We start from the raw sequence: 25,820 nt of genomic DNA on the forward strand, positions 1-25,820 counted from the left end.
AAACAAACAAACAACAGCAACAACAAAAAATTCAGAGTGATGGAAAGTTTTTACATCATGGAACTGAAGTTGCCGTGGTAATGAAGTTAATCTGAAGTCACTAGACCATAACCAATCAGTTCTTTATTGTGTGGAATGTGCTCCCATTCCAGAACTGTAAACAATGCCAATCAATACCTTTACATTGAGCTGGGCATGGTGGCACACAACTTTGATTCCTGTCTTTAATCCCAGCACTAGGGAGGCAGAGGCAGCCCCGTCTCTGTGAGTTTGAGTCCAGCCTGGTCTCCAGAGTTGAGTTCTGGGACAGGCAGGGCTACATAAAGACACTTTGTCTCACAAAATAAAAAATAACCAAAACTTTAAATTGTAATACCCCTTTGACAGATGGAACATAATCTCTAAACTTTAGTTTTTTTGGTTTTGGTTTTTTGTTTGTTTGTTTGTTTTTGAGACAGGGTTTCTCTGTGTATCCTTGGCTGTCCTGGAACACGCTCTATAGACCAGGCTGGTCTCAAACTCACAGAGATCCACCTGCCTTTGTGCTAGGAGTAGTGAGATACTACTGCTGAGCTAACTACTTCTAACCCCTGGCTAGGCAGTAGTGGTATACGCCATTAATTCCAGCACTGGGGAGGCAGAGACAGGCAGAACTCTGAGTCTGAGGCCAACCTTGTCTACAGAGTGAGTTTCAGGACAGCCAGGGCTACACAGATAGACCCTTTTCTTTCTCTTTTTCTTCCCTCCTCCTCCTCCTCCTCCTCCTCCTCCTCCTCCTCCTCCTCCTCCTCCTCCTCCTTCTCTCTCTCTCTCTCTCTCTCTCTCTCTCTCTCTCTCTCTCTCTCTCTCCTCCTCTTCCCCCTCCTTTTTTTGGGGGGTGTGTGTGAGTGAGGAGACAGGGTTTCTCTGTGTAGCCCTGGCTGTCTTGGAACTCACTTTGTAGACCAGGCTCGGGCTAGCCTTGAACTCAAGAGCTCCAGCTGAGAAACCTTTTCTTGAAAAACAAAAACAGAAACAGAAGGGCATGCTGGTGCCATTTAATCGAGCAGAGAGGTAGGCAGATCTCTGCTTTCTGCTCGATTTCTGTAATCTCGAGGCCAGCCTGGTCTACCGAGTGAGTTCCAGTATTGCGGGATAGAGACCTAAAGACCACCCAGCATGACTGACCAAAGTCCGAACTGAGAATATGTATGAAGCTGCCGGCGAATACCTAGAGACACTCCTCACAGAGCAGCCTCAAATGCATTTTTCAGGGAGTCTTTAAAGGCTTTTGGACACAGAAAAACTGCATCCCGGTTGGTAGCTGCTGGGAGAAGACAAGCAGTTTAACTGAAACACGCAGTTAGCTGAGGCATTTCAAGCCCAAATTTCTAGAACAGGGGCGGGTACTTCCCCACAGGAGAAAAGGGGTGTGCGTGTCAATTTCAGGTTAGCACAGAGGAACCTTTGCGCTGTCGCTCCAGGACAGCCCGGGCTACAGAGACCATGTCCGCTCCAGATGGCAAAAAAGTGTATTCAGCGCTGGGAACGTTAAGATAGAATCAATCCAAGGCTTCCAAACTCATAGCTGAGGAGGAAGCCAGCACTTTGCCTTGGAAAGTCAAAATCCTTAAGGGGCAGCACCCTCGGGAACTCACCACTTAGTGACAGGCGGCAGGGCCAATCCCTGAGAAGCGTCGCTTTCGGACCGGAAGTGAGCCCAAGAAGGCGGGATTATAGCGAGTCACAACGGAGACGTCCGGCGGTAAGAAGCGGTGATTGGTCGAGTCTGAGAGAGGGGCGGGACCCGGGCAATTCAAAAGAGAGAAGCGGGGTCCCGGAGAAGGGAGGATGAACATTGAGGCTAAGGCTAGGCCGAGGCGGCGGGAGATGGCGGCGGCCACTTCAGGTACGGGGGTCGGGAGGGCGAGGCATCGCTGTGTGGAGCTTACTGGGTAGCGGTTGTTCCGGAGAATCCGGGTGGCGCGGGGCGGCAGGGCGGGGAGTGGGCGCCGCCAGCCCCTGCGCTCTTTGCTCGCGGCCTTCGGCGGTGTAAACCGGCTTGAGACCCAGTGCGCGGGGCCTGGTGCCCGCCCGGCTAGAGCCTGCTTCGGTTTGTTTGGTCTGTGAAGCCGAGCAGCCACCCCGTCTGTGAGCACGGAGTAGTGAAGGGACGTGGCGTCTGGGTGCCCAGAGATCTCAGGGAGCTGGACTCGGCGGCGGGGTGGATTCTGGCAAAGAGAAATCAAAGACAGTTTTCTTTCCCTCTCGCCCTGGAATGGCTACTGGGATGCTGTTTTCGTGTTGGAAAGGCTGTCAGGCGTTTCAGAGTCTTTTCTAAGAGGATTTGCATATGCCTCACCGAACTGTGGCTTGTAACTACTGTGTGCTCGGCCTTTGGGGAGAACGCCTCGCCCCAGGCACAGCTGCAAGCATTTTATAATCAATCATTTAATGTTTGTACTGAGGCCTGAGGTGGTTACTGTTAATGTTCTGTTTTTAAGAAAAAAAAAAGTTTATTTTTATCTGTGTGCGCCACCTATGTGTGGATGCCCGCAGAGACCAGAAGAGGAAGTTGGATCCTCTCGAGCTGGAGTTACTGATGGTTGTGAGCCTGGCGTGGGTGCTGAGAACCAAACTCAGGTCCTCAGGAAGAATAGTAGGCACTCTTAACCCCTAAGGTTCACCAGCCCCCTGTACTTGAACAAGAGGAAACAGGCATAGATGAGCTTGTTCAGTTCAAGGTAACGCAACTAGCAAATATTGGAGGGTCTAAACTCACACTCAGGTAACTAGATTGTAATGCCAGCTCCCTTGACGATTATGCCAAATCACAGGCTGAGACCCGTTGTGTCTGGTATACAGTAAACACGGAAGTGTTTGGATATTGCCCCTTTCCTAGAGGAGGTTACGACTGTTTTCAAGCAGTCTCATAAAATAATATGATAAAGGCAATGCTTGGTAGGCATAAACTTGTAGTATAGAATCTGAAACAAACCCTTGGGTTTTTTGAGAAGGCTTTATTAAGACAATGATATACATAGGGCAGTGGTGGCCCACATCTTTAATCCCAGCACTCAGGAGGCAGAGGCAGTCAGATCTCTGAGTTTGAGGACAGCCTGGGCTACAGAGTGAGTTCTGGGACAGGCAGGGCTACACAGAGGAAACCTTGTCTTGAAAAACCAAAACAACAACAACAAAAAGAAAGGAAAAGAGAAGAAAATGATAGTTAGGGCTGGACTTGTTGCTCTTCCAGAGGAGCTGGTTTCAGTTCCCAGCACCCACGTGGTGGCTCACAACTCTGTAACTCCAGTTCCCGGGGATTCGAGGGCATCAGGCATGCATGCCGTGCACATACACATAAGTAAGCAAAGCCTTCATACACATAAACAGATAAGGAAATATGAAAATGGTGATTAAAGTAGGTTTCAAAGTTTGGGCAGGATTTTACTCAGCCTTGAAAAGGACAAAAAGAACAAGTGTTAAGATAAAGAAGGTCAAAATGTTCTTGATTCCTTTTTCTCTTCACAAAAGAGGAGTGGCTGGGAAGATGGCGTAGTCTGGTAAAGCACTTGTCATAGGACCTGCATTCCATCCCATCTTGGGGAACACCAGAGTCTGATCTTTGGCCTCCGTGCCCACATGCATTCACACAGAGACGTGTGGGTCTGCACACACAAAGAAGAGTTAAAGCCTGCCACTGGTGTAATCCTAACATCTGGAGGCCAAGGCAGCCTTTGTCAAAAAAAACAAAAACAAGTATTTTAAAAGATAGAACTGAGGCTAGAGAGATGGCTCAATGACTAAGGAAACTGGATGCTCTTCAGAGGATCCTGATTGGGTTCCCAGCACCCACATGGTAGCTCACAACCATCTGTCACTCCAGTTTCAGAAGATCTGATATCCTCTTCTGGCTTACACAGGCACCAAGCACATATGGGTCGTCTTAGTTAGAGTTAGCATTGCTGTGGTGAAACACCATGACCAAAAGCAAGTGGAGGGGGGGCTTGTTTGGCTCACATTTCCACACTGTAATCAATCCATCACCGGAAGAATTCAGGGCAGGAACTCAAGCAGGACAGGAACCCGGAAGCAGGAGCTGATGCAGAGGCTGTGGAGGAGTGCTGCTTACTGGCTGCTCATGGTTTGCTCAGCCTGCTTTCTTATAGACCCCAGTCACCAGTCCAGAGATGGCTCCACCAACAATGAGCTGGGCCCTCCGCCATCAATCACTGACTAAGAAAATGCTCTACCGCTGGATCTTATGGTGGCACTTGTCTCAGTTGAGGTTCTCTCCTTTCAGATAACTCTGGCTTATGTCAAGTTGACATAAAACTAGCCAGCAGTCGGGCGGTGGTGGCACACGCCTTTAATCCCAGCAGAGGCAGGCGGATCTCTGTGAGTTTGAGGCCAGCCTGGGCTACCAAGTGAGTTCCAGGAAAGGCGCAAAGCTACATAGAGGAACCCTGTCTCGAAAAACCAAAAAAAAAAAACTAGCCAGCATAGTGGTACGCAGACATACATAATATTAAATAAATTTTAAATTAGGAGCTAACAGGTATTGATGATTATGTGGAAGAAAGAAGACACTTAAAAATTCCTGTTTGGGGGTCTGAGCTATTTGTGGATGTTAGAAAGCAAAGTGAGAAAACTGTTGCAAAGAGTGGGGTAAGGGTCAGTTTAGTGCAGGTGGAATTTGAGGTAGGTACCTTGTGAACCACCCAAGAGAAGGTAGATGGCAGCTTGGAAGGAGGGTCTGTGATGGAAGATGCTATCTGATGTGAAGGTCAGAGGCATCATCGGCTTGAAGAGGCTTGAAGATGATCGTTTAAAAAGAGGAGAAAAAGATCATTGGTGCCAACAGAGTAGGTGCCTGTGCCTGTGCAGTGAATCGACGCTATCTGGTCTAGGGATGACATTTGTACCCAGTGAACATGTACAAGTGTCTGGAGAGACCTGTTTTGCTTGTTACAACCTGGAGATGAAGAAGGAGAATGCTTCTGGGATCTAGTGGGTACATGTTAAACAGTCTGTAATGTGACAGCCCCACAACAAAGAATTATACAACTCAAAATGCTAGTGGTACAGAAGTTGACAAGGTGTAGAACAGAACATTTAACACTGTTAAACTAAGGAAGATCAGAAAACTAGTAAAACAATCAGGGGAAGGGATGGCATAGAAACCAAGGGAAAAGCATGTCTCATAAGAGGGTTGAACTCACATAGGATTCAGACTGAGACTGAGCGTGCCTGCTGGATCTAGCAGTATAAAGGTCCCTTAGGAGTCTGCCAACTAGTTGTTGAGATTAAAGTGTGTTAAGAAAGAATAATAATCATAAAAGCAACAACTAACATTGAAGCTTGCAGGGCACTATGCTGAACACTTTGTATACATATTTAGTCTGAGTGGATCTTCTGTAATAAATACTGTTACTATTTTTGTAGAGAGAAATGAAGTTTGGAGTGGCTAAGTGACTTTATCAGGGTTAGATAGCTACCAAGCAGAATTTGTCTTTGATTCCAAATGTCATAGTATACACAGAAGAGGGTCTGCTAATTCATGTATGGACTTCAGAATTAGACCTTCATTTAAAGCTTTGTCACCAACAAGCTGTTAAAGGAGGGGCAGATTGCCTAGACCAGTAGTTCTCAAACTTCCTAATGCTGGAACCCTTTAAATCAGTTCCTCACGTTGTAGTGACCCCCAACCATAAAATTGTTTTCGGTGCTACTTTGTAACTGTAATTTTGCTACTGTTATGAATCATGTAAGTATCTGTGTTTTCTGATAGTCTTAGGAGACCTCTGTGAAAGGGTCCTTCGATCACAAAAAGGGTCAAGGCCCACAGGTTGAGAATCCCTGGCCTAAATCCTTTACACTATGCCTTTAAGTGGGAAGTAGGGGGTGTATATAAAACAAAGCACTTAGACTGGATCTAGTAACATATGCTTGTAATTCCAGCACTTGAATTCTGAGCTATCTGGACTACATAGTGAGTCCTTATCTCAAAAACAAGGGGCTGGAGAGATGGCTTTGGGGTAAGAGCACTTGCTGTTCTTACTTTTTTTTTTTTTTTTTTTTTTTAGATTTATTTATTTATTTTTGTTTTTCTAGACAGGGTTTCTCTGTATAGCCCAGGCTGTCCTGGAACTTGCTCTGTAGACCGGACTGGCCCCAAACACAGGTCTGCCTGCCTCTGCCTCCCAAGTGTTAGGATTAAAGGCGTACACTGCTGCCTCTACCACTTGGACTGTTTTTAGATTTCTTTTGTTATTTTTATGTGCATGAGTATGTTTACCTGCATGTATGAATGTACACCATGAAAGTGCCTGGTATTTGTGGGGGTCAGAGAGGGCATCAATTTCCCTTGGGACTGAAGTTATAGACAGCTGTGAGCAGACACATAGGTGCTAGGAATAGAACCCAGAGTCCTCTGCAAGACCAGTCAGTGCCCTTGACTGCTGAGTCAGCTCTCCAGCCCCACTTGCTGTTCTTATAGAGGACCTGGGTTCAGCCCCCAGCTTTCATGTGGACGTGGTGGCTCATAACCATCTGTTGGCACACATGTCATGCTTATACAGCCAGGCAGGCAGAATACTCAGATAAACTAATTCAAAACAAAACAACCACCAAATAAATAAGTGAAACAGGATTTCTTCTTAAATCAAGTACTGGGAGAGAATCACTTTTATGTGAATTTCTTTCATTATTCTAACAATGCCAATGAGTAGGTTTTTTTGTGTGTGTGTGTTTGTTTTTGTTTTTTGAGACAGGGTTTCTCTGTTTAGCCTTGGCTGTCCTGGAACTTGCTCTGTAGACCAGGCTGGCCTGGAACTCACAGAGGTCCACCTGCCTCTGCCTCCCAAGTACTGGGATTAAAGGTGTGTGCCACCACCGCCTAGTGAGTAGGTATTTTTGTTTATTCCTATTTTACAGGTGAGAAAGCTGGGGCATAGTAATTTTTTTTTAAAAATCCCTAATTTAGTTGTAAGTAGGGGAGCTGGAATTTGAGCAGAGGCTGATTGACAAGAAAACCAAGATACATGGATGTTAAGCCATTAGCCAAAGGTCACAAGCCAATCATGGTTACAGGTTTGAGCTGGAATTGAAATCCAGCTATCTGAAGAGCCAGCCCCCTCATCGCACACACCCCTCCCCTTGTGCTGATCACTGAGCTTCCATGGTGCTTTTGTCTCTCCTCACCTAGGAAACAGGCAAAGCAGGCTCTTGGCCGTGTTTTCCACAAGCCAGTAAAGTTTTACATCTTAGTTTTCTGGTTGTTTGTTTGTTTGTTTTTCAAGGCAGGGTTTCTCTGTGTAGCTTTGACTGTCCTGGAACTTGCTCTGTAGACCAGACTGGCCTCAAACTCAGAGATCGGTCTGCCTGCCTCTGCCTCCCAAGTGTTAGGATTGAAGACATACACCACCACCGCCTGGCTGCATCTTAGTTTCTACTGCACATTTTTACCTGCTTTCTCCTTACTTTCAAGTTGTCATAAGCAGCAAATGAAAACTGGATGTTCAAGTGCCTTGTAAGCACAGGGTGTAGTATGTGTCAGATGAAGGGCAGAGGTCTGAATTCCAAACAACCCACCTGCTTATATCTGTCTTAGGTTTAGCTTCCCCTTAAGTAAAAGGCATCCTCCCAGCAAAGTTGGTTCCTGTTTCTCTGTACTTCTACAAAATTCTAACACCGAAAGCTGGTCTCTTCCAGGAGCTGGTCGCTGTCCAAGCAAGGTAGGGGCTAGCCGCCGCCCACCTCCAGCCCGAGTAAGGGTGGCTGTACGACTGCGGCCATTTATGGATGAAGCAACAAGAGCGAACGAAGCCCCCTGTGTACGTGGCATAGACAGCTGCTCTCTTGAGGTGGCCAACTGGAGGAAATACCAGGAGACACTCAAGTATCAGTAAGCTTCAAGCCACTTCTCTGTCTAGGCCTGCTCACGCTATCACTTTCCCGGTTTCTGAGATCTGTCCTATGCCTTGCTAGGCAAAGCTTTGTTCCCCAAACCTTCATTTGGTTGTTTGGGTGTTCGTGGTATATAGTGAATACTGTAGAGAAAGGCTAGAGGTTCAGCTGAATGTCAGTCTTGGGGACATTGGGATAAAGGGAGGAAGGAGCAGTGTAGTCCCGGCTAGGTTGTAGAAAATACATGGAAAGGGTGGAAAGCAGATGTGGTGGGCAATCCAAAGAAGACTGTGCAGATTTAGGAATGGCACACAAGAGGACAACTGCTTAAAGTTTCTGTGGGGTTTCTGTCCCGCAGCCACTCTCAATCACTCAGAGGCTCAGTATTGACTACAAATGCTCGGCCAATAGCTCAGGCTTGTTACTAACCAGCTCTTACAGTTTAACCCATTTTTATTAATCTATGTGCTACCCTGAGGCTTGTGGCTTTTACCTCTATCCCATTTTGTGAGTCTGACTCCTCCTTCTGGCTGGTGACTCTCTCTCTCTACCCTTCTCCTTCCCAGCATTCTCAGTTCGGCTCTCCCACCTAACAGTCAGCTTCTTTATTAAACCAATCACAGTGTACAAAGGGATTATTCCACAGCAGTTTTAAAGTTTAAACTTGGCCTGTTAGTCTGGCCTTGAGGGTGGCAAACCACAGCCTGCAGGTCAAGTCCAACTAGGTGTCTTCCATTTGGCTGTTTTATTTTTGTCTGTTTATTTGTTTGTTTTTAAAACAACCTCGTATAAAACACAGGCTGGCCACGTACTCTTGATTCTCTTGCCCTCCTAAGTGCTGGGATCACAGGTGTGTGCTGCCATGCCCAGCTCAAGAGACTTTTCTGTAAATAAAGTTTTATCGTTTATTTACATAATGTGGCTGTTTGACTAGCCTTACAATTAAGTGGTTATGAAAGGAACCACATGGTCACAAAACCTAAAATATTTGTTGTCTGATTTATTTTCTTATAGAAAGTTAGGTTGTGCCAGTTCTAGGTCCTTAATAGTTGGGCTCCCATTCCTTTCCAGTCTTCTCTTGTCAGCATGCATTGAATTCTAAGTCACAGTGCAGTGAGTAAGCTGTGTTTGAATCTAGACCAGCCTTTTATCTACCCTGGTCAAGTGTTACCTCAAGAAAAATGTTGGGAAGCCCTTTCACACCACACGTGTGACACTATTACTTCGGATATAGAAACAAATGTCTACTCACCACAGAGTGGGAATCAGCCACAGGCCAAAGTAAGGGTACCACCAACATCCAACTTGGTGGTCCAGTAAGTTTTATTGGGTTGACTCACAGGAATATGTCAGTTATAGTAAGTAAATTACTACAGCAGCAGAAATGACTCACAGACAATTGCATCACCAAAGCCCACCCCAGGATAGCTGACAGCTCACAAAAGCTAGGAACCTGGAGAACCCTGAACAGCTGCAGGTGGTAAGCCTTTTCCAAGCAGCTCAACTGGCCTCTGCTTCTTCCAGGATGAGAGTGACTCCCAGCAGCCCTTACTGCTTTATAGGGTTGGGGAGGGAGGTGCCTCGTTTACCTGTCAGTCTTGGGGACTTCCTGAAGCCTTTGCCTTGCTCACTTCCTGAGTTTAGGCTTCCTTCCAAAATGAAAATTACTACACAAAACACCAGGTCTTGTTGCTGTGTCCTTCTGTTTGGCAACACTTCCTTCTCCCAGCAGAATCATTTATTCTTTCTAGTGTGTTCTTACCTTTGTCTCCTGAGTCATTGCAAAATATGGGTACCTACCAGCCTACCAGATTGCTATGTGAGATTAATTTTGTTCCCTAATGTCAGCACAGTGACTAGAATAAAGTAGATTTTCCAGGGACACTTTCAAGGTCTCTGGTCAAGAACTGGGACAGGGCCTTAAAAGCCAGCCTCATCTCGGTTTAGGTGTCAATCTAACGCCCTGCTGACGCCCTCCTCTCTCCTGCCCACAGGTTCGATGCCTTCTATGGGGAGAAGAGCACCCAGCAGGACGTCTATGTGGGCTCCGTGCAGCCCATCCTGAGGCACCTGCTGGAAGGGCAGAACGCCAGTGTGCTCGCCTACGGACCCACTGGGGCAGGTGAGAACGCCAGAAGAGAGCTGTACGTGAGCGAGGGCTGGGGACCGAGGACACTTCACAGCTTCTTTGCTCTTTCCCTAGGGAAGACACACACAATGCTGGGCAGCCCAGAACAGCCTGGAGTGATTCCCAGAGCGCTCATGGACCTCCTGCAGATTACAAGGGAAGAAAGTGCAGAGGGCCGGCCGTGGGACCTTTCTGTCACTATGTCCTATTTAGAGATCTACCAGGAAAAGGTGAGGTGTCAAAATAAGAGTGCCTTGTAGAACATGAAGCTCTGCTCTAGCATGAGGAGGGGTAATGAGACCTGGAAAGATGGGGTTGGGTGTCAGATCCAGCTGAGAGGAGACTCCTATCCCCATGAGCAAGCACCCTGTTCCTGGAGAAGTGGCCTTACTGTCACTGCTCAAATAGGTGTTAGACCTCTTGGATCCCGCATCAGGAGACCTAGCGATCCGTGAAGACTGTCGAGGAAACATCCTGATTCCCGGCCTCACAGAGAAGCACATCACTACCTTCTCTGACTTTGAGCAGCACTTTCTCCCAGCCAGTAAAAATCGCGTGGTAGGAGCCACCCGGCTTAACCAGCGGTCTTCGCGCAGTCATGCAGTGCTCCTGGTCAAGGTAAGGCCTGCTGACACAAGGACCTGGCAAGCCCCTGAAGCCTAAGCTAAGTCTGGGCCCCTTGCTCTTCCCCTAGGTGGGTCAGCGCGAACGTTTGGCTCCATTTCGCCAGCGGGAAGGAAAACTCTACCTTATTGATTTGGCTGGTTCCGAGGACAACCGTCGCACAGGCAACCAGGGCATTCGGCTCAAAGAGAGTGGAGCCATCAACACCTCCCTCTTTGTACTGGGCAAAGTGGTGGACGCATTAAACCAGGGCCTCCCTCGCATACCATACCGGGACAGCAAGCTCACTCGCTTATTGCAGGTCATGTCGACCCACATTGGGTCAAAAGGGATAGAGAAGGTGGCTCTTAGGCCTGCTGGTTAGGGTAGTGGGAACCGTTGTCAAGGAATAGGAAGGCTGGGAGTCTGAATCATACTCCAATCCTTACCCCTCAGGACTCTCTGGGTGGCTCAGCTCACAGCATCATTATTGCCAACATTGCTCCTGAAAGACGTTTTTACCAGGATACAGTCTCAGCATTGAACTTCACTGCTAGGTCCAAGGAGGTGATTAACCGGCCTTTCACCAATGAGAGTCTGCAGCCTCATGGTGAGGATTGGGGAAGACAGAATGGAATGGGCAGGACAATGGGGACTTTGCCCAAACCGCTGAGCACCGGCACTGAGGCTGACCACTTTGATTCTCCTTTATATCCCTCCAATCTTCTCAGCCTTGGCACCTGTTAAGCTGTCTCAGAAAGAACTGTTAGGCCCGTCAGAGGCAAAGAAAGCCAAAGGCCCTGAAGAAGAATCAACTGGGAGCCCTGAGTCTATAGCAGCTCCAGCTTCTGCCTCCCAGAAACTAAGGTGAGAGGCAGGCCTTCTCTGCAGAATCTGTAATAGCTGTAAGCTAACAAGAGGTTTAGCCTGTCAAATCCTTGAGCAAAGCAGCTGTGTACCTTTTCCCCAATGAATTCATTCATTCTAAGACCTGTTCTAAACTCACCAAAGGGCCAAACTGTTACTCTGGATAAGGGCAAGCTCAGAAATGGGGCATATCAAACTCAGAACCTGACCTTGAGGATTCACTTGTAGGAGAAGGGGAACCTAAGTTTATAAAGCCAGGTAGATAATACAGAAAAGAATGGCAGCAGACAGTTAATCCCAAGCCTTTAATCCCAGCACTTGGGAGGCAGAGGCAGAGGCAGACGGATCTCTGAGTTCAAGGCCAGCCTGGGCTACAACAGACTGAGTTCCAGGATAGCCAGGACTATGCAGAGGAACCCTGTATCTAAAAATATAAAGAATGGCTTGGTCTGTGAAACTCAGGAAGAAAACTTATTTCTACTGTTTGCCCTACATTTTCTGATGCTGCACTTCTTAAGGCTTGTACATAAAGAACAGGACATAATCTATGTCTTGAAGGAGCTAGTTCAGTGTAGCACAGATCATCTAACTGGGCATTATTGGAAAGATGGCATTTTCACTTTGAAAGACAATTTTCACCGGGGGTGAGGGTGACGATCTCAGGCAGAACAAAGATGGGTAGAAGTTACTGTGCTCGGAGAGCCAGGACTGCTGGAACAAGACTCTTGTGTGGACAGCCCACTGGATCAGGCGTCTCCTCCTGTCTCTAGTAGCTGTCACATACCTCCTAATGAGGACCTCTTCTGTGGAGCGTCCCCAACTTGCTTCCAGATGGCCACGCCCTCAGCTCTTACTCTCGTTTTTTCATGTGTTTGCGGTGTGCATGTGAATGTGGGGAGGCTTGAGAACTCCCTGTTGTGGCCAGCTTGCTTGGGGGCATCCTATGTCTGCCTTCTGAGGCTGGGATTAGAGGCAGGCCGTCACACCCACTGGGCAGTTACTGTGGCTCTCCAACCTCTAGAGCCCTTGCTTGCATGGCAAGTATTTTAATTGCTGAGTTACCCCCCCCCCCAGCTCTCTGTCTCTTTTTCTTTATCACACGCCTCCTAGACAAGGCAGTACGGTAGGGCCCTAATGTGTGGCATCCAGTGCGTCGTAACTGCTTTTCATCTGCTAACCTGGCATCCCTGGGAGTTGACTTCACCCATTTACTATACTCAGAGGCTAGTTAACTGTTTAGAGTTCCCAAACAGATAACACCAAGTTAAGGCATGACAAAGGTAGCCCTGCTCTACTGGAGGTGATGAGAGAGGAGGTAGGTGGGAGTAACCTTTTTTCTACTCAGCCTCTTACAGAAACTAAGCAATATGGACCCAGCCATGCTGGAGAACCTCCTGAGCTTGGATCGTTTGCTGGGCTCTCAGGGGAGCCAAGGGACACCTCTACTGAATACCCCAAAGCGAGAGCGAATGGTACTCATTAAGACAGTGGAGGAAAAGGACTTGGAGATTGAGGTAATTGTTGGGGAAGGTGACCTAATATTCCAATCAGCTTTGAGAAGTATTCCTAGTATCTTCAGACAGAGAAGGACACTTAGATGCTGGTCCAGGTTTCATAAGATTTATTTATATATATATTTATATATATAAATATGTATTTATATATAAATATATATATGGGTTTTATGCTGACATGTATGGCTGTGAACTACGTGTGTGTAGTGCCCATGGTAGGCCAGAAGAGGGTGCAGGATACCCTGGGTCTGGAGTCAAAAGACAGTTATGAGCTGCCATGTGGGTGCTAGGGTTCAAACCTGGGTTAAGAAACAGTTAAGATCAGATAAGAGGGGTGGGGGGATCCAAATTAAAAATCATTCCCTGGGGCTAGAGAATGGCTCAGTGGTTAAGAGCATCTATTGTTCTTACAGAGGACCAGAGTTTGACTCTTAACCCTCAGACAGCTCACAACTGCCTGCAACTTTCAGCTTCAGGGAGCCTACGCCTCTGATGTCTTTTGTCATACACAGACACAAGTACATCCTCATAAATAATAAAAATATCACCCGGGGCTAGAGACTGACTTAGCAGTTAAGAACACTGGCTCAGTTCCTAGCACCCACATGGCAGCACATGACTACCTGTAACTCCAGTGCCAGGGACCCAGCCCTGTCTTCTAACCACAAGGGCACCAGGCACACACGGCGCACAGACATGCAGGCAAAACACCCACACACAAAAAAAGAGGGCAGGCAGCTCTCTTCGTGAGTTTGAGGTTGGTGTGATTTACATACCAAGTTCCAGGCCTGCCGTAGGCACATGGTGAGACATTGTCTTAAAAAAAAAAAAAAAAAAAAAAAAAACCTCCTTGCTTGAAGACTTCCTCTGTCTCAGGTGGCCCTCTGATCATACGAATGCCCTTAGTTATTTTGAACTGTCTCGCTGATTCTCCTGCTGGTCCTACCTCTATCCTCCTGGACAGCAGAGCTCTCTGCCTGTCACCTTCCTAACCCACTGCTTTTGGGGGGCCGGGGCTGAGTCCCAGCTTCCCATGATCCTTTCCAACAGAGGCTTAAGATGAAGCAAAAAGAACTGGAGGCCAAGGTGCTGGCCCAGGAGGTGCTGGATCCAAAGGAGAAAGAGAACACCCCGGCAACTCCCCAACCCCTCCCTTCTGGTCCGGGCACATCGGCAAGGCCCCTGAAAAGGGCAGTGGTGATGCCTCTGCAGCTAAGTAAGTTTAGCCCAGGGTCTCCGGAGACCCAGGGTCTCAGAAATGTGTCACTCATCCCCTCCCCCGCGTCTGAAGAAGCCCTGGCTGCTTGTCATGGCAGTTAAGACAGCAGGGTATTTACTGGCTGAATATGGTGGCACACACCTGTAATCCAGCACTCGGGAGGGTGAGGCAGAAGGATCGCTCTAAATTCCAGGTTAGCCTTGGTCATAGAGTGAGACCCTGTCTCAAAAGAAAAAAAGCTCGAGGTTGGAGAAATGGGAGTAGCAAATGGCTACCAGGGAAGTAGGAAGAGAGAGAGATGACCTGTGCCTGACCAGCTCCTAATTCCTGCTTTCAGTTCAGAAGCAGGCAGAGTCAAAGATTCACATTCTGAAGAAAGGCCACAAAAGAAAGGTGAGCCCGACCCCACCCCGGTTTTCCAGCTGGGAACCTTTTGCATAGGATACTGGATGAAATATGAGTGCACCTCACAGAGTGGGTATCCACCATTGGTCGGTTTCCTCTCTTTTCGATGTCCCTTGCCCTTGGGTTGGCTCCTGACTAGATCTAGTATGCGGCCTAGCTCCTGCTCGCTATAAACTGTAGAGCCCAGAAGTCCAACAAAATTAGTACCAGAACGGGAGGCTGGAGAGGGGGTTAGGCGCCTGGTCTTGGCGGTGATCCACAGGCCTTTGCTATCATTTCTGTTACCTCATAGCTGGAGCCATCACAAGAGTCCAAGCCTGTGGAAAAGGCTGAGGACTGCTGGGAGCTACAGATTAGCCCAGAGTTACTGGCACATGGACGCAAAAAATTATTGGATCTGCTGAATGAAGGCTCAGCCCGAGATCTGCGCAGCCTGCAGCTCATTGGCCAGAAGAAGGCCCAACTCATCCTGGGCTGGAGGGAGCTCCATGGCCCCTTCAGCAAGGTACCAGCCTAGGGGGCAGGTGGAGAGGGGGGTCCCCGCTCTTTGTCCACCTCCTCACCGCTGCTGTCCTCTAGGTGGAGGACTTGGAACAGGTGGAAGGCATTTCTGGAAAGCAGGTGGAGTCTTTCCTGAAGGTAAGGACATCTCTGCCCTTTCCCTACCAGCCTGCGCGCTGCGCCCCGCCCCACCCCACCCCACCGCCCCCCTACCCTCCCCCAGCTGCCGGGCTGACGCACTTCACTCTCTCTTACAGGCGAACCTCCTGGGCTTGGCTGCCGGCCAGCACTGTGGCCCCTCCTGACTACCAGCTCTTAACACTACCTTTTCTTTTAACACCCTTGTATAATGACGTCTTCGTGTAAATACAGATTTTATTCCGTGCTTGAGCCTGGTTTTTAGGGATGGCGGGGCCGGGGTGGGAGTCACAGTTGCCCTTGGGACCGGGATCCAGCTCTGCGGGACACTTATCTGGGCGCCATCTTCGGGAAACCCCGAACTCGTCCACGATTGTAAATAAACCACTGGGATGGGGAGGGGACGGTGGCCTACATGAATCAAAAAGCTGGAGCCAAAGCCTGAGCACAACGACCGTTAGGCGGGCACGCGCTTCTACTTAAACCCCGCCCCGCCGTAACTCCCTGGGCGCGCTCCCCACGCCGCTCAGGACGCCATCGGTGGTGTGTGCGCGTGCGCGCGAAATAACGGCTGCGGGCAGAGGGAAGTGGGGGGCGGAGGCGCTCAAGTGGGGGAAGCGAAGCCGCCCGGTCTCCCGCGCGCCCACCACCTGCACCACCGCCAGCCAATCAGCGGCCGTCTCGAGGGTCTCGCGCTCGGGGCGACTCGGGCGGCTGGGTGGCTCCCCGGTCCCTCCTCCCCCCAGAGTCCCTCCCGAGCCTCCCCCCTCCCGCCGGCCCCGCGCGCGCTCGCGCTCGCGCCCGCTCCAGCCTCTTGTGTGTCCTCGCGCCCCCCGCCCGCCCGCCCGCCCGCCCTCCGGCGCGCAGTGTGCTCCGCTCCCCCACCCTCTTCCCCCCTCCCTCCCTGCGCGCCTCCTCCCCGGGCCCCCCTCCCCCACCGCCGCCTCCTCCCGCCCCGGGGTGAGCGCGAGCCACCTCCCTCCTCCCTCCGCCATGGATCCCAGCAACTGGAGCAGCTTCATCTTCCAGGTAACAACCCCCGCCCCCCCGCCCCTGCCCCCCCTCCCACACCCCCTCCCGCCCGCCCGCCCTCCCGTCCCACCCCCCTCCGCGCGCCCGGTGCGCGCGCAGCTGTCCCCCTCCCTCCCTCGCGCCCTCCCCCGCCCTCCCCGAGGCGCCGGCTGGGCGCGCGCGCGCGCGGCGGGGGCCGAAGCTGCTCCCTCGCTCCCCCCACCCCGCCCCGCCGGGCTCCAACCGCCGCCACCGCCGCCGCCGCCGCCGCCGCCGCCCGGGCCCCCGCCCCGGCCCCGGCCCCCGGCCCCGCGGGGCCTCTCGCCCCCACCCAGGGGGCGTCGCCGCCGCCGCCGCGCTCCGCGCCCCACAAGACGCCCTCCTTCCCTCCCTCCCGCCGGCCGGGGTGCGCGGGCGGCGGGGCGGCCCTCGGGCCATGCGTTCGGCTCGGCCCAACCCGGCCGGCCGGGGGCGGCGCCCGAGCCCGGGCCCCGCGCGGCCCGTGCCCCCGGCTCCCGCTGAGCTCCGGGGGCCCCACCGTGGCCGAGGCCATGTTCCCCGTGTTCCCTTGCACGCTGCTGGCCCCCCCCTTCCCCGTGCTGGGCCTGGACTCCCGGGGGGTGGGCGGCCTCATGAACTCCTTCCCGCCACCTCAGGGTCACGCCCAGAACCCCCTGCAGGTCGGGGCTGAGCTCCAGTCCCGCTTCTTTGCCTCCCAGGGCTGCGCCCAGAGTCCATTCCAGGTGAGTAGGGGCCGGGCCGGGCGGGCAGGCGCCGACCAGCGACCGCGGCCCACACGGCGCCTTGTCTCTGCAGGCCGCGCCGGCGCCCCCACCCACGCCCCAGGCCCCGGCGGCCGAGCCCCTCCAAGTGGACTTGCTCCCGGTCCTCGCCGCCGCGCAGGAGTCGGCCGCCGCCGCTGCGGCCGCGGCCGCGGCGGCCGCTGCAGTGGTGACTGCCCCCCCAGCCCCCGCCGCCGCCTCCACCGTGGACACAGCGGCCCTGAAGCAGCCTCCGGCGCCTCCTCCGCCACCCCCTGCCGTCTCCGCACCCGCCGCCGAAGCCGCGCCCCCCGCCGCGGCCGCCACCATCGCCGCCGCCGCCGCCGCGGCAGCCACCGCCGTCGTCGCCCCGACCTCCACTGTCGCCGTGGCCCCCGTTGCATCGGTCTTGGAGAAGAAGACAAAGAGCAAGGGGCCCTACATCTGCGCCCTGTGCGCCAAGGAGTTCAAGAACGGCTACAACCTGCGGAGGCACGAAGCCATCCACACCGGAGCCAAGGCCGGCCGGGTCCCGTCGGGTGCTATGAAGATGCCCACCATGGTGCCCCTGAGCCTCTTGAGCGTGCCCCAGCTGAGCGGGGCCAGCGGGGGAGGGGGAGAAGCCGGGGCTGGCGGAGGCACCGCCGCGGTGGCGGCCGGTGGCGTTGTGACCACGACCGCCTCGGGGAAGCGCATCCGGAAGAATCACGCCTGCGAGATGTGCGGCAAGGCCTTCCGCGACGTCTACCACCTGAACCGACATAAGCTGTCGCACTCGGACGAGAAGCCCTACCAGTGCCCTGTGTGCCAGCAGCGCTTCAAGCGCAAGGACCGCATGAGTTACCACGTGCGCTCACATGACGGCGCTGTGCACAAGCCCTACAACTGCTCCCACTGTGGCAAGAGCTTCTCCCGGTGTGCAGGGGCCTCGGCCGCCCACTAGGCCCGTGGGGGGCGGGGAGGGCAACGAGGTGGTCCGTCTGGCTGGTGGGGAGGCGGCTCCCGCTGCTGGGGACGGGAACCCCTCCCAGGGAGGAGGGGAGAGAGCCTCGCGGTTCCTGGGAGCAGGGGGTGGAACCCTAGAGGAGGTGGGTCTTTGGGCTGCAGGCGAGCTGCCTCTGGGCAGAGAGAGAGCCCCAGTTGGAGGGGTTTCCTGCCTAAGGGCCCAAGCTGGGGGGGGGGGGAACGCTGGGGCCTGTGGAGGAAGCTAGGAAGATTGGAGGCACACCTCGCCTAACCCGCCCCCCACCTTCACATCTCCCTAGGCCGGATCACCTCAACAGTCACGTCAGACAAGTGCACTCGACAGAGCGGCCCTTCAAATGTGAGGTAGGAAGCCCGCCGCCGCCTCTTCGGGTTTTCATGATTTTGATCCTCACTGTAGCTGTCTGAGGTCAACCTCTCAGACCCCCTTTTTCTCTCTCTTTTTGCCTTTTCACTCCATTTTCGCATTTCTCCTTCAAGGCCTGGTCATCTCACGCCCATTTCCTACAGATCAAAGACCCCCAAGGCTCTGATCCCTTTATCTTGCTCCCTTCTCTCCTCCCCGAAGCTTTAACTCTCCTGTGACCCCCCCACGCCCTCCCCCCCAGAAATGTGAGGCAGCTTTCGCCACGAAGGACCGACTCCGCGCGCACACAGTCCGACACGAGGAGAAGGTGCCATGTCATGTGTGTGGCAAGATGCTGAGCTCGGCTTATATTTCGGACCACATGAAGGTGCACAGCCAGGGCCCTCACCATGTCTGTGAACTCTGTAACAAAGGTACACGCTAAGGGGTGTCGGGAGGGCGGGGGCAGCGTGGGGGCACAGCTGGTGGGGTTTTCACGAGTGTGGGTTAGGGGCGCTGTAGCCAAGAGCTCGTGGCTTGTAGAGAGCCCTTTAAGAAGCAAGCACACCAGCCTTGAAAGTAACTGGACATCACTAAGTTCTGTGCCATGGCTCAGAGGAGACAGTACCAGAGACTCAGCCTCCCGGGTGTGCCTGGGGACAATGAAGTGGGACATGGTTGCTTTGTGAAAGGAGTGCTCAAGAAAGCCAGTCCCCAGGCTTTCAACTTTGCAGCCACAAGTTCTTGTCTCCAGCTCCTGGGGCAAGTGGAGTCCATCAGCATGGGTGTAACAGTCACACCCTGCCCAGTGACAGAAAGCTGTCTTCATGTGGTTACTCACTAAACGAGCTGAGATTTGGGGCACTGGAGAGGGGGGACACAGCCGTCTCTACTGAGAGTCAACCCTTCAAAAAGCTAGGCCACAGTGTCCTGTCACCTGGGAGAGATCTCCCAGGTGTGGGGGGAGATCTCTAGATACTGAGGATTGAGAAACAGGCACCACTCAAACCAGGCCCCAAGCTCAGGGAAGGAAGGGCTCTGTCCCCGTGGAGTAGTTGGCCCCAGCCTACCAAGGATGTGGTGGGAGGAGGACAGTGCCATGTGAGGAGGGCGTCCCCAGCCTAGGAGAACAGCCCTGTCTCTGGGGTCTCCACCAGGCTGACCCCCACCCCCATCCCCCCCTAGGCTTCACCACAGCAGCATACCTGCGCATCCACGCAGTGAAGGACCATGGGCTCCAGGCCCCGCGGGCTGACCGCATCCTGTGCAAGCTGTGCAGCGTGCACTGCAAGACCCCTGCCCAGCTGGCCGGCCACATGCAGACCCATCTTGGGGGGGCCGCCCCTCCTATCCCGGGAGATGCCCCCCAGCCACAGCCTACCTGCTGAGGGGGACCCCTGCACCCACCAGGCAAGGTGTGGGACATGGCTGGGGGGGCAGGATGGGATGTGTGGGACAAGGGAGTTCAAAGGGCCCAATAGGGGATCTCAGGAAGGCCAGGGATGCCAGTCTGTCACTCAGATTAGGGAGACTTGGGGTCCAGAGAGGGCAGTAAAGAATTGCTCTATCTGGGTAAGCAGGCAGTCCAAAGCCTCCGGGGGCCAGATAGGAAGTGAGTAACGGCTGTGTCCCAGGGGATGGAGGGAACTAGTTGGAAAGTCTGGGGTACGGAGCATGTTTCTTGCCATTCAGGTTGTGCGTGCTGTGATCCTTGGTGTTTCTCACTGTAGGTACCGGTGAGGTTTGTCCAATGGCGGCAGCGGCGGCAGCAGCGGCGGCGGCGGCGGCAGCAGCAGTGGCAGCCCCTCCCACAGCTGTGGGCTCCCTCTCTGGGGCAGAGGGGGTACCAGTGAGCTCTCAGCCACTTCCCTCCCAGCCCTGGTGAGCTCCAAGTTGATGGAGGAGAGGAGAAGAGTGGAGGGAAGCTCTCTTGGTACAGTCTCCTCTTCCCATCAGCTCCTCACTGCTCTCCATCAACCTAGGAGCCTCCAGACAGGAGGAAGAAGGAATTCACTAGGTTTTAACAATGTTTCTCCTGCTCCTTTCTTCTCCCTATCAGAGCTGACCCTACAAACACCTGTCCCTTGAGTTGTGTTGAAGTCCCCTGGACTGGGCAGGGGAGGCAGAGGACAGCAGCAGCCACTGCCCTCAACCTTCACCCCTCGCCTTTCCTCCCAGGGATCTATCTGTGAGCCTTTCCCTAGAAGGTCTCGTGCTCTCCTCCTTCAGGCCCCTCCTACTGTCTGCTGCCCTTCCTGGGGAGTTGGTGCTTTCTTTTTGTTGTTGTTGTTTTTCCCAGGGGGAGGGAGGAGAGAGAGGAGGGGGATTAAGATTCTGTCCCAGAGGAGGGATAGGTGGTCTTCTGAGGGGCAGAAGCAGGGAAGGCAGAGGGATGCCTTCAGTAAGGTAGGGTGGTTAAACCCTAAACATCCTACTGGAGTGTCTGTCCAGGGAAAAGCCAAAGGGAGCGTCAGAAGGAGCCACCAGGGCCAGAGGCAGGACAAGAGAGATGGAATCTTGGGGGCCAGGGTGAAGGAGGAGAGCCAGGGACAAGAGGTGCTTCCTGGGGGTGGGGGAATGCAGCCACGGTGTCTCCCCCTTCCCTCTTCCCCCCCAGCCCCAGCCCTGGTCTTTTCTCCTCTTTCCCACAACAGAAGCTGTGGCCCTGGCCATGTCATCGTGTCCCTGTGTCCCTTGCATGTTCCCCCCTCCCCCTCCCTCCTTTTGCGCAGACCCCATTACAATAAATTTTAAATAAAAATGTGTCTCTGGGTTGCTAAGTTCTCTTCACCAAGCTCCATGTGTGTGCACCTCGTCCATTTTAGGGAGAGGAAGGGTTCTTTGTTGGCCTTCAGCTTAGTCCCAACTTCTCTGGCCCTGCAAATTGCTGACTTCTCCCCTGAGGTATAGTCTCTAGCTACAGCACCGATTTAGGGTGGCCTCAAGAATCCAGAGGCCGTGGAGAACAAATTCCAGATCTCTAGGGAATACCCACTGGAGGTTTGGGATGCCCAAGCTGGCCATTCATGGTATCCTCCCTTCCACAACCCAGCAGCAGGCTGCACAGAGCCCCGCCAAATGCCTGCACATTTCAGAGGCCATGGTTGGTGCAGATGCAGAGGGTTGGGTAAACCATGGTGGTCATGGGCTGTTTGCCCTAGCCGTTCCAGGGTGGCCCTGAGCATCTATCTGCCTAGCTTGCTGAATTTCCTTTTTCTGGGCTGTGCTCAGACCTTTCCAGAGACCCTCAAGCTCCCAGCACGCATTGCTGTTGCTCTCCTGGAGTAGGGAGGCTTCAGTTCTGCAGGCTCCTTTCACTTGAAACCCGCCGCGGTACCCTTGCAGCCGCCCCAAACGTAGACCTGTCTCCTTAACCCATCTATGCTGCTCAGGATGCCTCCTCCCAGTCCTCACTGGTCGGTCTCACAAACCCAGGTCTCTGCCAGGATCCCCCGGTGACCGTTGGGCGGGAGGGGCCGAGGACATAGGAAGGGGGTGCCCCGCCAGGAGGTGCGCGTGAGAAAGGGCAGGGAGGGGGCACGAGTGGTCCCCGGGCCGGTTACCCAGGTAACACGGGGCCTGGCACGAGGTTCCCTAGGGCTGTCCGGGAGGGGCAGGAGGCGTGCTAGGGGCGGGGGCGGCGCGGCAGCAGTGCTGCTTAGGGGAGGGGACCAGAGAAGAAGGGCCGAGCAAACCGGGAGGAGAGAGGAGGGGAGGTCCGCCACCTCCCTTCGTTGCTCACAGACTTGTTCCCTCCCGGTCTGCGGCTGCTGCAGCGGCAGTGGCGGCGGGACGCAGGAGCAGTCCCGAGGCTGGCAGCGGATGAGACTGGGACGGACTGAGGCCGCCGGTAGGAGTGGACGACAGACAGCTGGGTGGCATGGGAATGCAGGTGCCAGGCGAACTAGAGGGTGGTGCTGGGTGCGCCATGCCATCGGGAGAGGATCCCCTCCCCCTCAGCTTCATGGAAGACAAGGGAACCCCTAAAAGAAGGGCTGAGAAGGGATGCACAAGATGATGCCAGGTCTCTCCAGAAAGGGGCGGGGAGGAAGGGGGCATTTGAGCCCAAATGCGCAGCAAGAAAACCCGCACTGCTCAGGTGGTGCCCGGAAAGAAGGGAAGGGTAGAAAAGGAGCGGCATGTGTGGGCTTCTCTGTCCGTCTGTCTGTTGGAGTGTCTGTGCTATGCACAGATTTGGATGAGCTGGGGTACCTTCGAGGTGGGGTCTGAGAGTCTGGGTCTTGTTGGGTGTGTTGGATGGATCCAGGCACAGACCTGGAGCGGTTCTGTTTAGAAAAAGGGTTTATCTTCCCAGGGCTCTCCAAGCAGACTTCAGGTAGAGCACTTCAACACCAAGGGTGTCCCACCTCAAAGCAAAGGAAACTCCAACTTTTCCTCCTCTCCCTAGGGACAGCACAGGCCAGCCTTGGCCTGTGGTGATGCCAGCCCCTCTTGCCTCCTCACCAAGACTGTCTCCTCCTCTTCCAGGATCTGCCAGTGGCACGGCTGTTTCCTCACAGGCCCTCTCCTCTCTCCCTTCTCTAAGATGGCAGCCAGCAGCTCTGAGGTCTCTGAGATGAAGGGGGTAGAAGATAGTTCCAAGACCCAGACAGAAGGACCTGGCCATTCTGAAGCTGGACTAGGTCCTGCCCAGGTTGTAGCAGAGATTCCAGAGCAGCCAGAGGCCCTTCAGTCAGGCCCAGATATCACGGCGGCCCCTGTGGACTCAGGACCTAAGGCTGAGCTGGCCCCAGGAACCACAGAGACCCCAGTCGAGGCCCCAGAAACAGTCCAGGCCACAGACCTCAGCTTAAACCCAGGAGAAGAACCCAAGGCCAGCCCCAGCCCCAAAGACGAATGCCAAGAGCCAGCATCCAAACCAGATGTGAACAAAGAGGCTGCAGCAGATCCGGGGCCTGAGCAGCAGTCTGCAGCCCCTCCTGAGCCAATCTCAGAGCCTGCTTGCCAGTTAAACACCCAGGCAGACCCTCAGCCAACTTCCCAGCCTGCTCCTAAGCTACCCCTGCAGCCAGAGGCCCCCACCCAGGAGGACCCTGCCACTGAGGTCCTGACAGAGAGTGTAGGCGAAAAGCAAGAAAATGGAGCAGTGGTTCCCCTTCAGGCCGGTGACGGGGAAGAGGGGCCAGCCCCCCAGCCTCATTCGCCACCCTCAACCAAAACGCCACCAGCCAACGGGGCTCCCCCCCGGGTGCTGCAGAAGCTGGTTGAGGAGGACCGAAAAGGAAGGGTTCATAGTGGGCATCCGGGATCTCCTCGAGGGAGCCTGAGCCGCCATCCCAGCTCCCAGCTGGCAGGGCCTGGGGTGGAAGGGGGTGATGGCACCCAGAAACCTCGGGACTACATCATCCTTGCCATCCTGTCCTGCTTCTGCCCCATGTGGCCTGTCAACATTGTGGCCTTCGCTTATGCCGTCATGGTGAGCCCCCAGGGACCCTGGGCCAGGCATTTGGTGGCTCCCAGCTTCCTGCCTGGGTCCGAATAGAGCCCCAGTAAGGACACCTTCCCTCGCCTCTCTCTGCATGGATCCCACTTGCCCAGTTGCTGGGCCTTTGCTTGTCTCTCCCTGGGATCTAACCCTCCAAGCCACTCCTGCCCTACCCCTTGAGGCGGGAGGGGAGGAGAAAGGTGTTTCAGACAACCTTGCTGACCCGTGCCCTCTTCCTCCTGCACTCCCAATCCTCCTTCCTTTCTCAACCCCACGGGGCTGACCTCCTTCCTCTGGACTCTCTCACCTGGTCCCTGCTGGGCTGGCTGCTGCTGACCTGGGCCATGATACCTCCAAACCCCTCACCCTCACCCCAGTCCCGGAACAGCCTGCAGCAGGGGGACGTGGATGGGGCGCAGCGTCTGGGCCGAGTAGCCAAGCTCTTAAGCATCGTGGCGCTGGTAGGGGGGGTCCTCATCATCATCGCCTCCTGCGTCATCAACTTAGGCGGTGAGTGGGGGTCGGGGAGAGGAGAGGGAGGAGCGGAAGGGTTGGCAAGGGCAGCTTTACTAACCCCTGACCCTGCTCTCTCCTGTCTGTCCTCCCTATTCCTTTGTCTCTCCCTGTCTCCTTCCCTGTCTGTCTGTGGCTCTCCTCTCCCACAGTGTATAAGTGAGGGGCTCTGCCCTGCATTCCAAGACTTTTCTTCCTGTTGGGAGCTGTCTTGGGTCCATCCCTACCCTGGGGGAAGCCCAGTCCATGGCCCTGGCCCCCATCCCTAGGGACCAAGGGAGCCTGAGCAGCCTTGTTTACAGCCTCTTTCCTGCTCCTGCATCCTGCCAGGCTCCCCTGCCAGCCTTAGGCGCCCTTTCTCCCTGCACTTTGGCCTGCGAATCTCCCCTCCTGCCTCTTGGCCTCCCCAACCCTGCACTCTGAAAAACCCCTCTGCACTTCTGGAAGCCTTCCTGAACATCTAAATTGTATTCTGCACCTCTGCATCTCTCCCAGCACCCCCCACCCCCGCCCGGCACTTCTTCCTGCCTCTGGCATCCTCTGAACCTTAATTAACCCTGACCTCCTACCTTCCCTTGTCTTGGTATCTAACCCATTCTTCCCTTCCTTCCGTGACATCTCTTCCCCTTGCCCCTCCCCTTCTCATCTCCCCTGAGCATCTTCACTCTCTGCCGCCATTCATTCTGCAGAAACTGCAGTATTCGGTCAGGCCGAGGGGGGACTGCCTAGCTAGGGGCGCTGACTGTTCTCTACTGGGGACCACCCGGGCCCAGACCATACTCCGACCCCAATCCCTAAGGTGCCTATTGGGTCGAGAAGTTGGCAAGCCAGGCCTCCCCTGGGGGACTTGCACGAGAGTGGGAGTCCTCCTTCTGAACGTCCCGGGGAGGGAGGAGTGCGGCGGCCGAAGGGTCCGCCGGTGACCTGCCCGTTTGGGCTTTTTAACCTCCGAGTTTGAAGGTCTGAGGGGTTGGGGCCATTCACTTGCTTTGTAAACAGTAGAATTAAAAAAGAAAAAGAGGTGTGGGGGGGGGGAGGACCAAAGTTCTCAGCTGCAGGGAGCGAGCGAGGGAGGGTTGGGCGAGCTCTGTAATTCTCTAAGAGGATGAGGGAGGTTTGCACGCGACAGCCCTCTGAGGAGGCAGGGAGCCAGCTGTGATGCATTTCGGAGTTGGTGGAGGGGTTTTTTTTTGTTTCCTTTCTTTCAAAAAAAAGTTGGGGGAAACTAAAATTCCTTTAAAAAAAATCAAACTGAGTCTCCCTTTTTGTATGCTGAATGCTGCATGATTCTTAAACACCAATAAACAGAATGCATGAGACTCGCCTCAGTTGGTCCCTGTGTTGGTTTGCAGTCCAGGTGCCGCTTTCTGGCAGGCCCTAGCGGGTGAAATACGCATGCGCTGCCGCAGTGGCCATCTTTAGTGTGGGTCGAAGCTAGCGGTGCCTACCGGCCTCTCTGCGCATGCGCAAGCCTTCTGTTTCCTCTTTCGAGTAGCT

At 53.9% G+C, this 25,820-nt stretch overlaps 3 protein-coding genes across 8 annotated transcripts; all 3 read left to right on the forward strand.

Moving 5' to 3' along the window:
• Nucleotides 1-1,759: 1,759 nt before the first annotated feature.
• On the forward strand, nucleotides 1,760-15,509 carry Kif22 (kinesin family member 22). Its single transcript, XM_028885553.2, has 14 exons — nucleotides 1,760-1,888; nucleotides 7,693-7,885; nucleotides 9,882-10,009; nucleotides 10,091-10,245; nucleotides 10,424-10,633; nucleotides 10,710-10,940; nucleotides 11,075-11,228; nucleotides 11,350-11,485; nucleotides 12,831-12,999; nucleotides 14,050-14,215; nucleotides 14,556-14,611; nucleotides 14,916-15,128; nucleotides 15,203-15,262; nucleotides 15,382-15,509. Exons 1-14 carry the CDS (start codon nucleotides 1,831-1,833, stop codon nucleotides 15,427-15,429), a joined length of 1,977 nt encoding a protein of 658 aa, XP_028741386.1. The 5' UTR covers nucleotides 1,760-1,830; the 3' UTR covers nucleotides 15,430-15,509.
• Nucleotides 15,510-16,193: 684 nt separating this feature from the next.
• Nucleotides 16,194-21,704, forward strand: Maz (MYC associated zinc finger protein). 6 transcript variants are annotated; one of them, XM_028885550.2, is made up of 6 exons: nucleotides 16,194-16,291; nucleotides 16,930-17,016; nucleotides 17,090-17,949; nucleotides 18,300-18,363; nucleotides 18,627-18,798; nucleotides 20,095-21,129. In XM_028885550.2, exons 1-6 carry the CDS (start codon nucleotides 16,256-16,258, stop codon nucleotides 20,247-20,249), a joined length of 1,374 nt encoding a protein of 457 aa, XP_028741383.1. In that variant the 5' UTR covers nucleotides 16,194-16,255; the 3' UTR covers nucleotides 20,250-21,129. The 6 variants fall into 6 exon arrangements, with proteins under 6 accessions (XP_028741383.1, XP_037066366.1, XP_028741380.1 ...); XM_037210471.1 differs by lacking the exon at nucleotides 20,095-21,129 and adding an exon at nucleotides 19,550-20,030; XM_028885547.2 differs by lacking the exon at nucleotides 16,194-16,291 and adding an exon at nucleotides 19,550-19,774 and having other exon boundaries at nucleotides 16,658-17,016.
• A 317-nt stretch (nucleotides 21,705-22,021) lies between these two features.
• Prrt2 (proline rich transmembrane protein 2) lies at nucleotides 22,022-25,642 on the forward strand. The gene is made up of 4 exons (XM_028885544.2): nucleotides 22,022-22,214; nucleotides 22,853-23,801; nucleotides 24,188-24,320; nucleotides 24,476-25,642. Exons 2-4 carry the CDS (start codon nucleotides 22,911-22,913, stop codon nucleotides 24,484-24,486), a joined length of 1,035 nt encoding a protein of 344 aa, XP_028741377.1. The 5' UTR covers nucleotides 22,022-22,214; nucleotides 22,853-22,910; the 3' UTR covers nucleotides 24,487-25,642.
• Nucleotides 25,643-25,820: the final 178 nt, after the last annotated feature.

The sequence above is a fragment of the Peromyscus leucopus genome, chromosome 1, assembly GCF_004664715.2.
Source record: "Peromyscus leucopus breed LL Stock chromosome 1, UCI_PerLeu_2.1, whole genome shotgun sequence".
Taxonomy (NCBI): domain Eukaryota; kingdom Metazoa; phylum Chordata; class Mammalia; order Rodentia; family Cricetidae; genus Peromyscus; species Peromyscus leucopus.

Excerpts from the sequence above, each read along its gene's own strand:
- Maz (XM_028885547.2), top strand. The coding sequence starts at position 16,825 with ATGTTCCCCGTGTTCCCTTGCACGCTGCTGGCCCCCCCCTTCCCCGTG. Across the intron at positions 18,364-18,626 it reads AGCGGCCCTTCAAATGTGAG|AAATGTGAGGCAGCTTTCGC; the intron begins GTAGGAAGCCCG and ends CCTCCCCCCCAG. Across the intron at positions 18,799-19,549 it reads CTGTGAACTCTGTAACAAAG|GCTTCACCACAGCAGCATAC; the intron begins GTACACGCTAAG and ends ATCCCCCCCTAG.
- Prrt2 (XM_028885544.2), top strand. The coding sequence starts at position 22,911 with ATGGCAGCCAGCAGCTCTGAGGTCTCTGAGATGAAGGGGGTAGAAGAT. Across the intron at positions 23,802-24,187 it reads CCTTCGCTTATGCCGTCATG|TCCCGGAACAGCCTGCAGCA; the intron begins GTGAGCCCCCAG and ends CCCTCACCCCAG.
- Kif22 (XM_028885553.2), top strand. The coding sequence starts at position 1,831 with ATGAACATTGAGGCTAAGGCTAGGCCGAGGCGGCGGGAGATGGCGGCG. Across the intron at positions 10,246-10,423 it reads TAGAGATCTACCAGGAAAAG|GTGTTAGACCTCTTGGATCC; the intron begins GTGAGGTGTCAA and ends CTGCTCAAATAG. Across the intron at positions 11,229-11,349 it reads TGAGAGTCTGCAGCCTCATG|CCTTGGCACCTGTTAAGCTG; the intron begins GTGAGGATTGGG and ends CAATCTTCTCAG.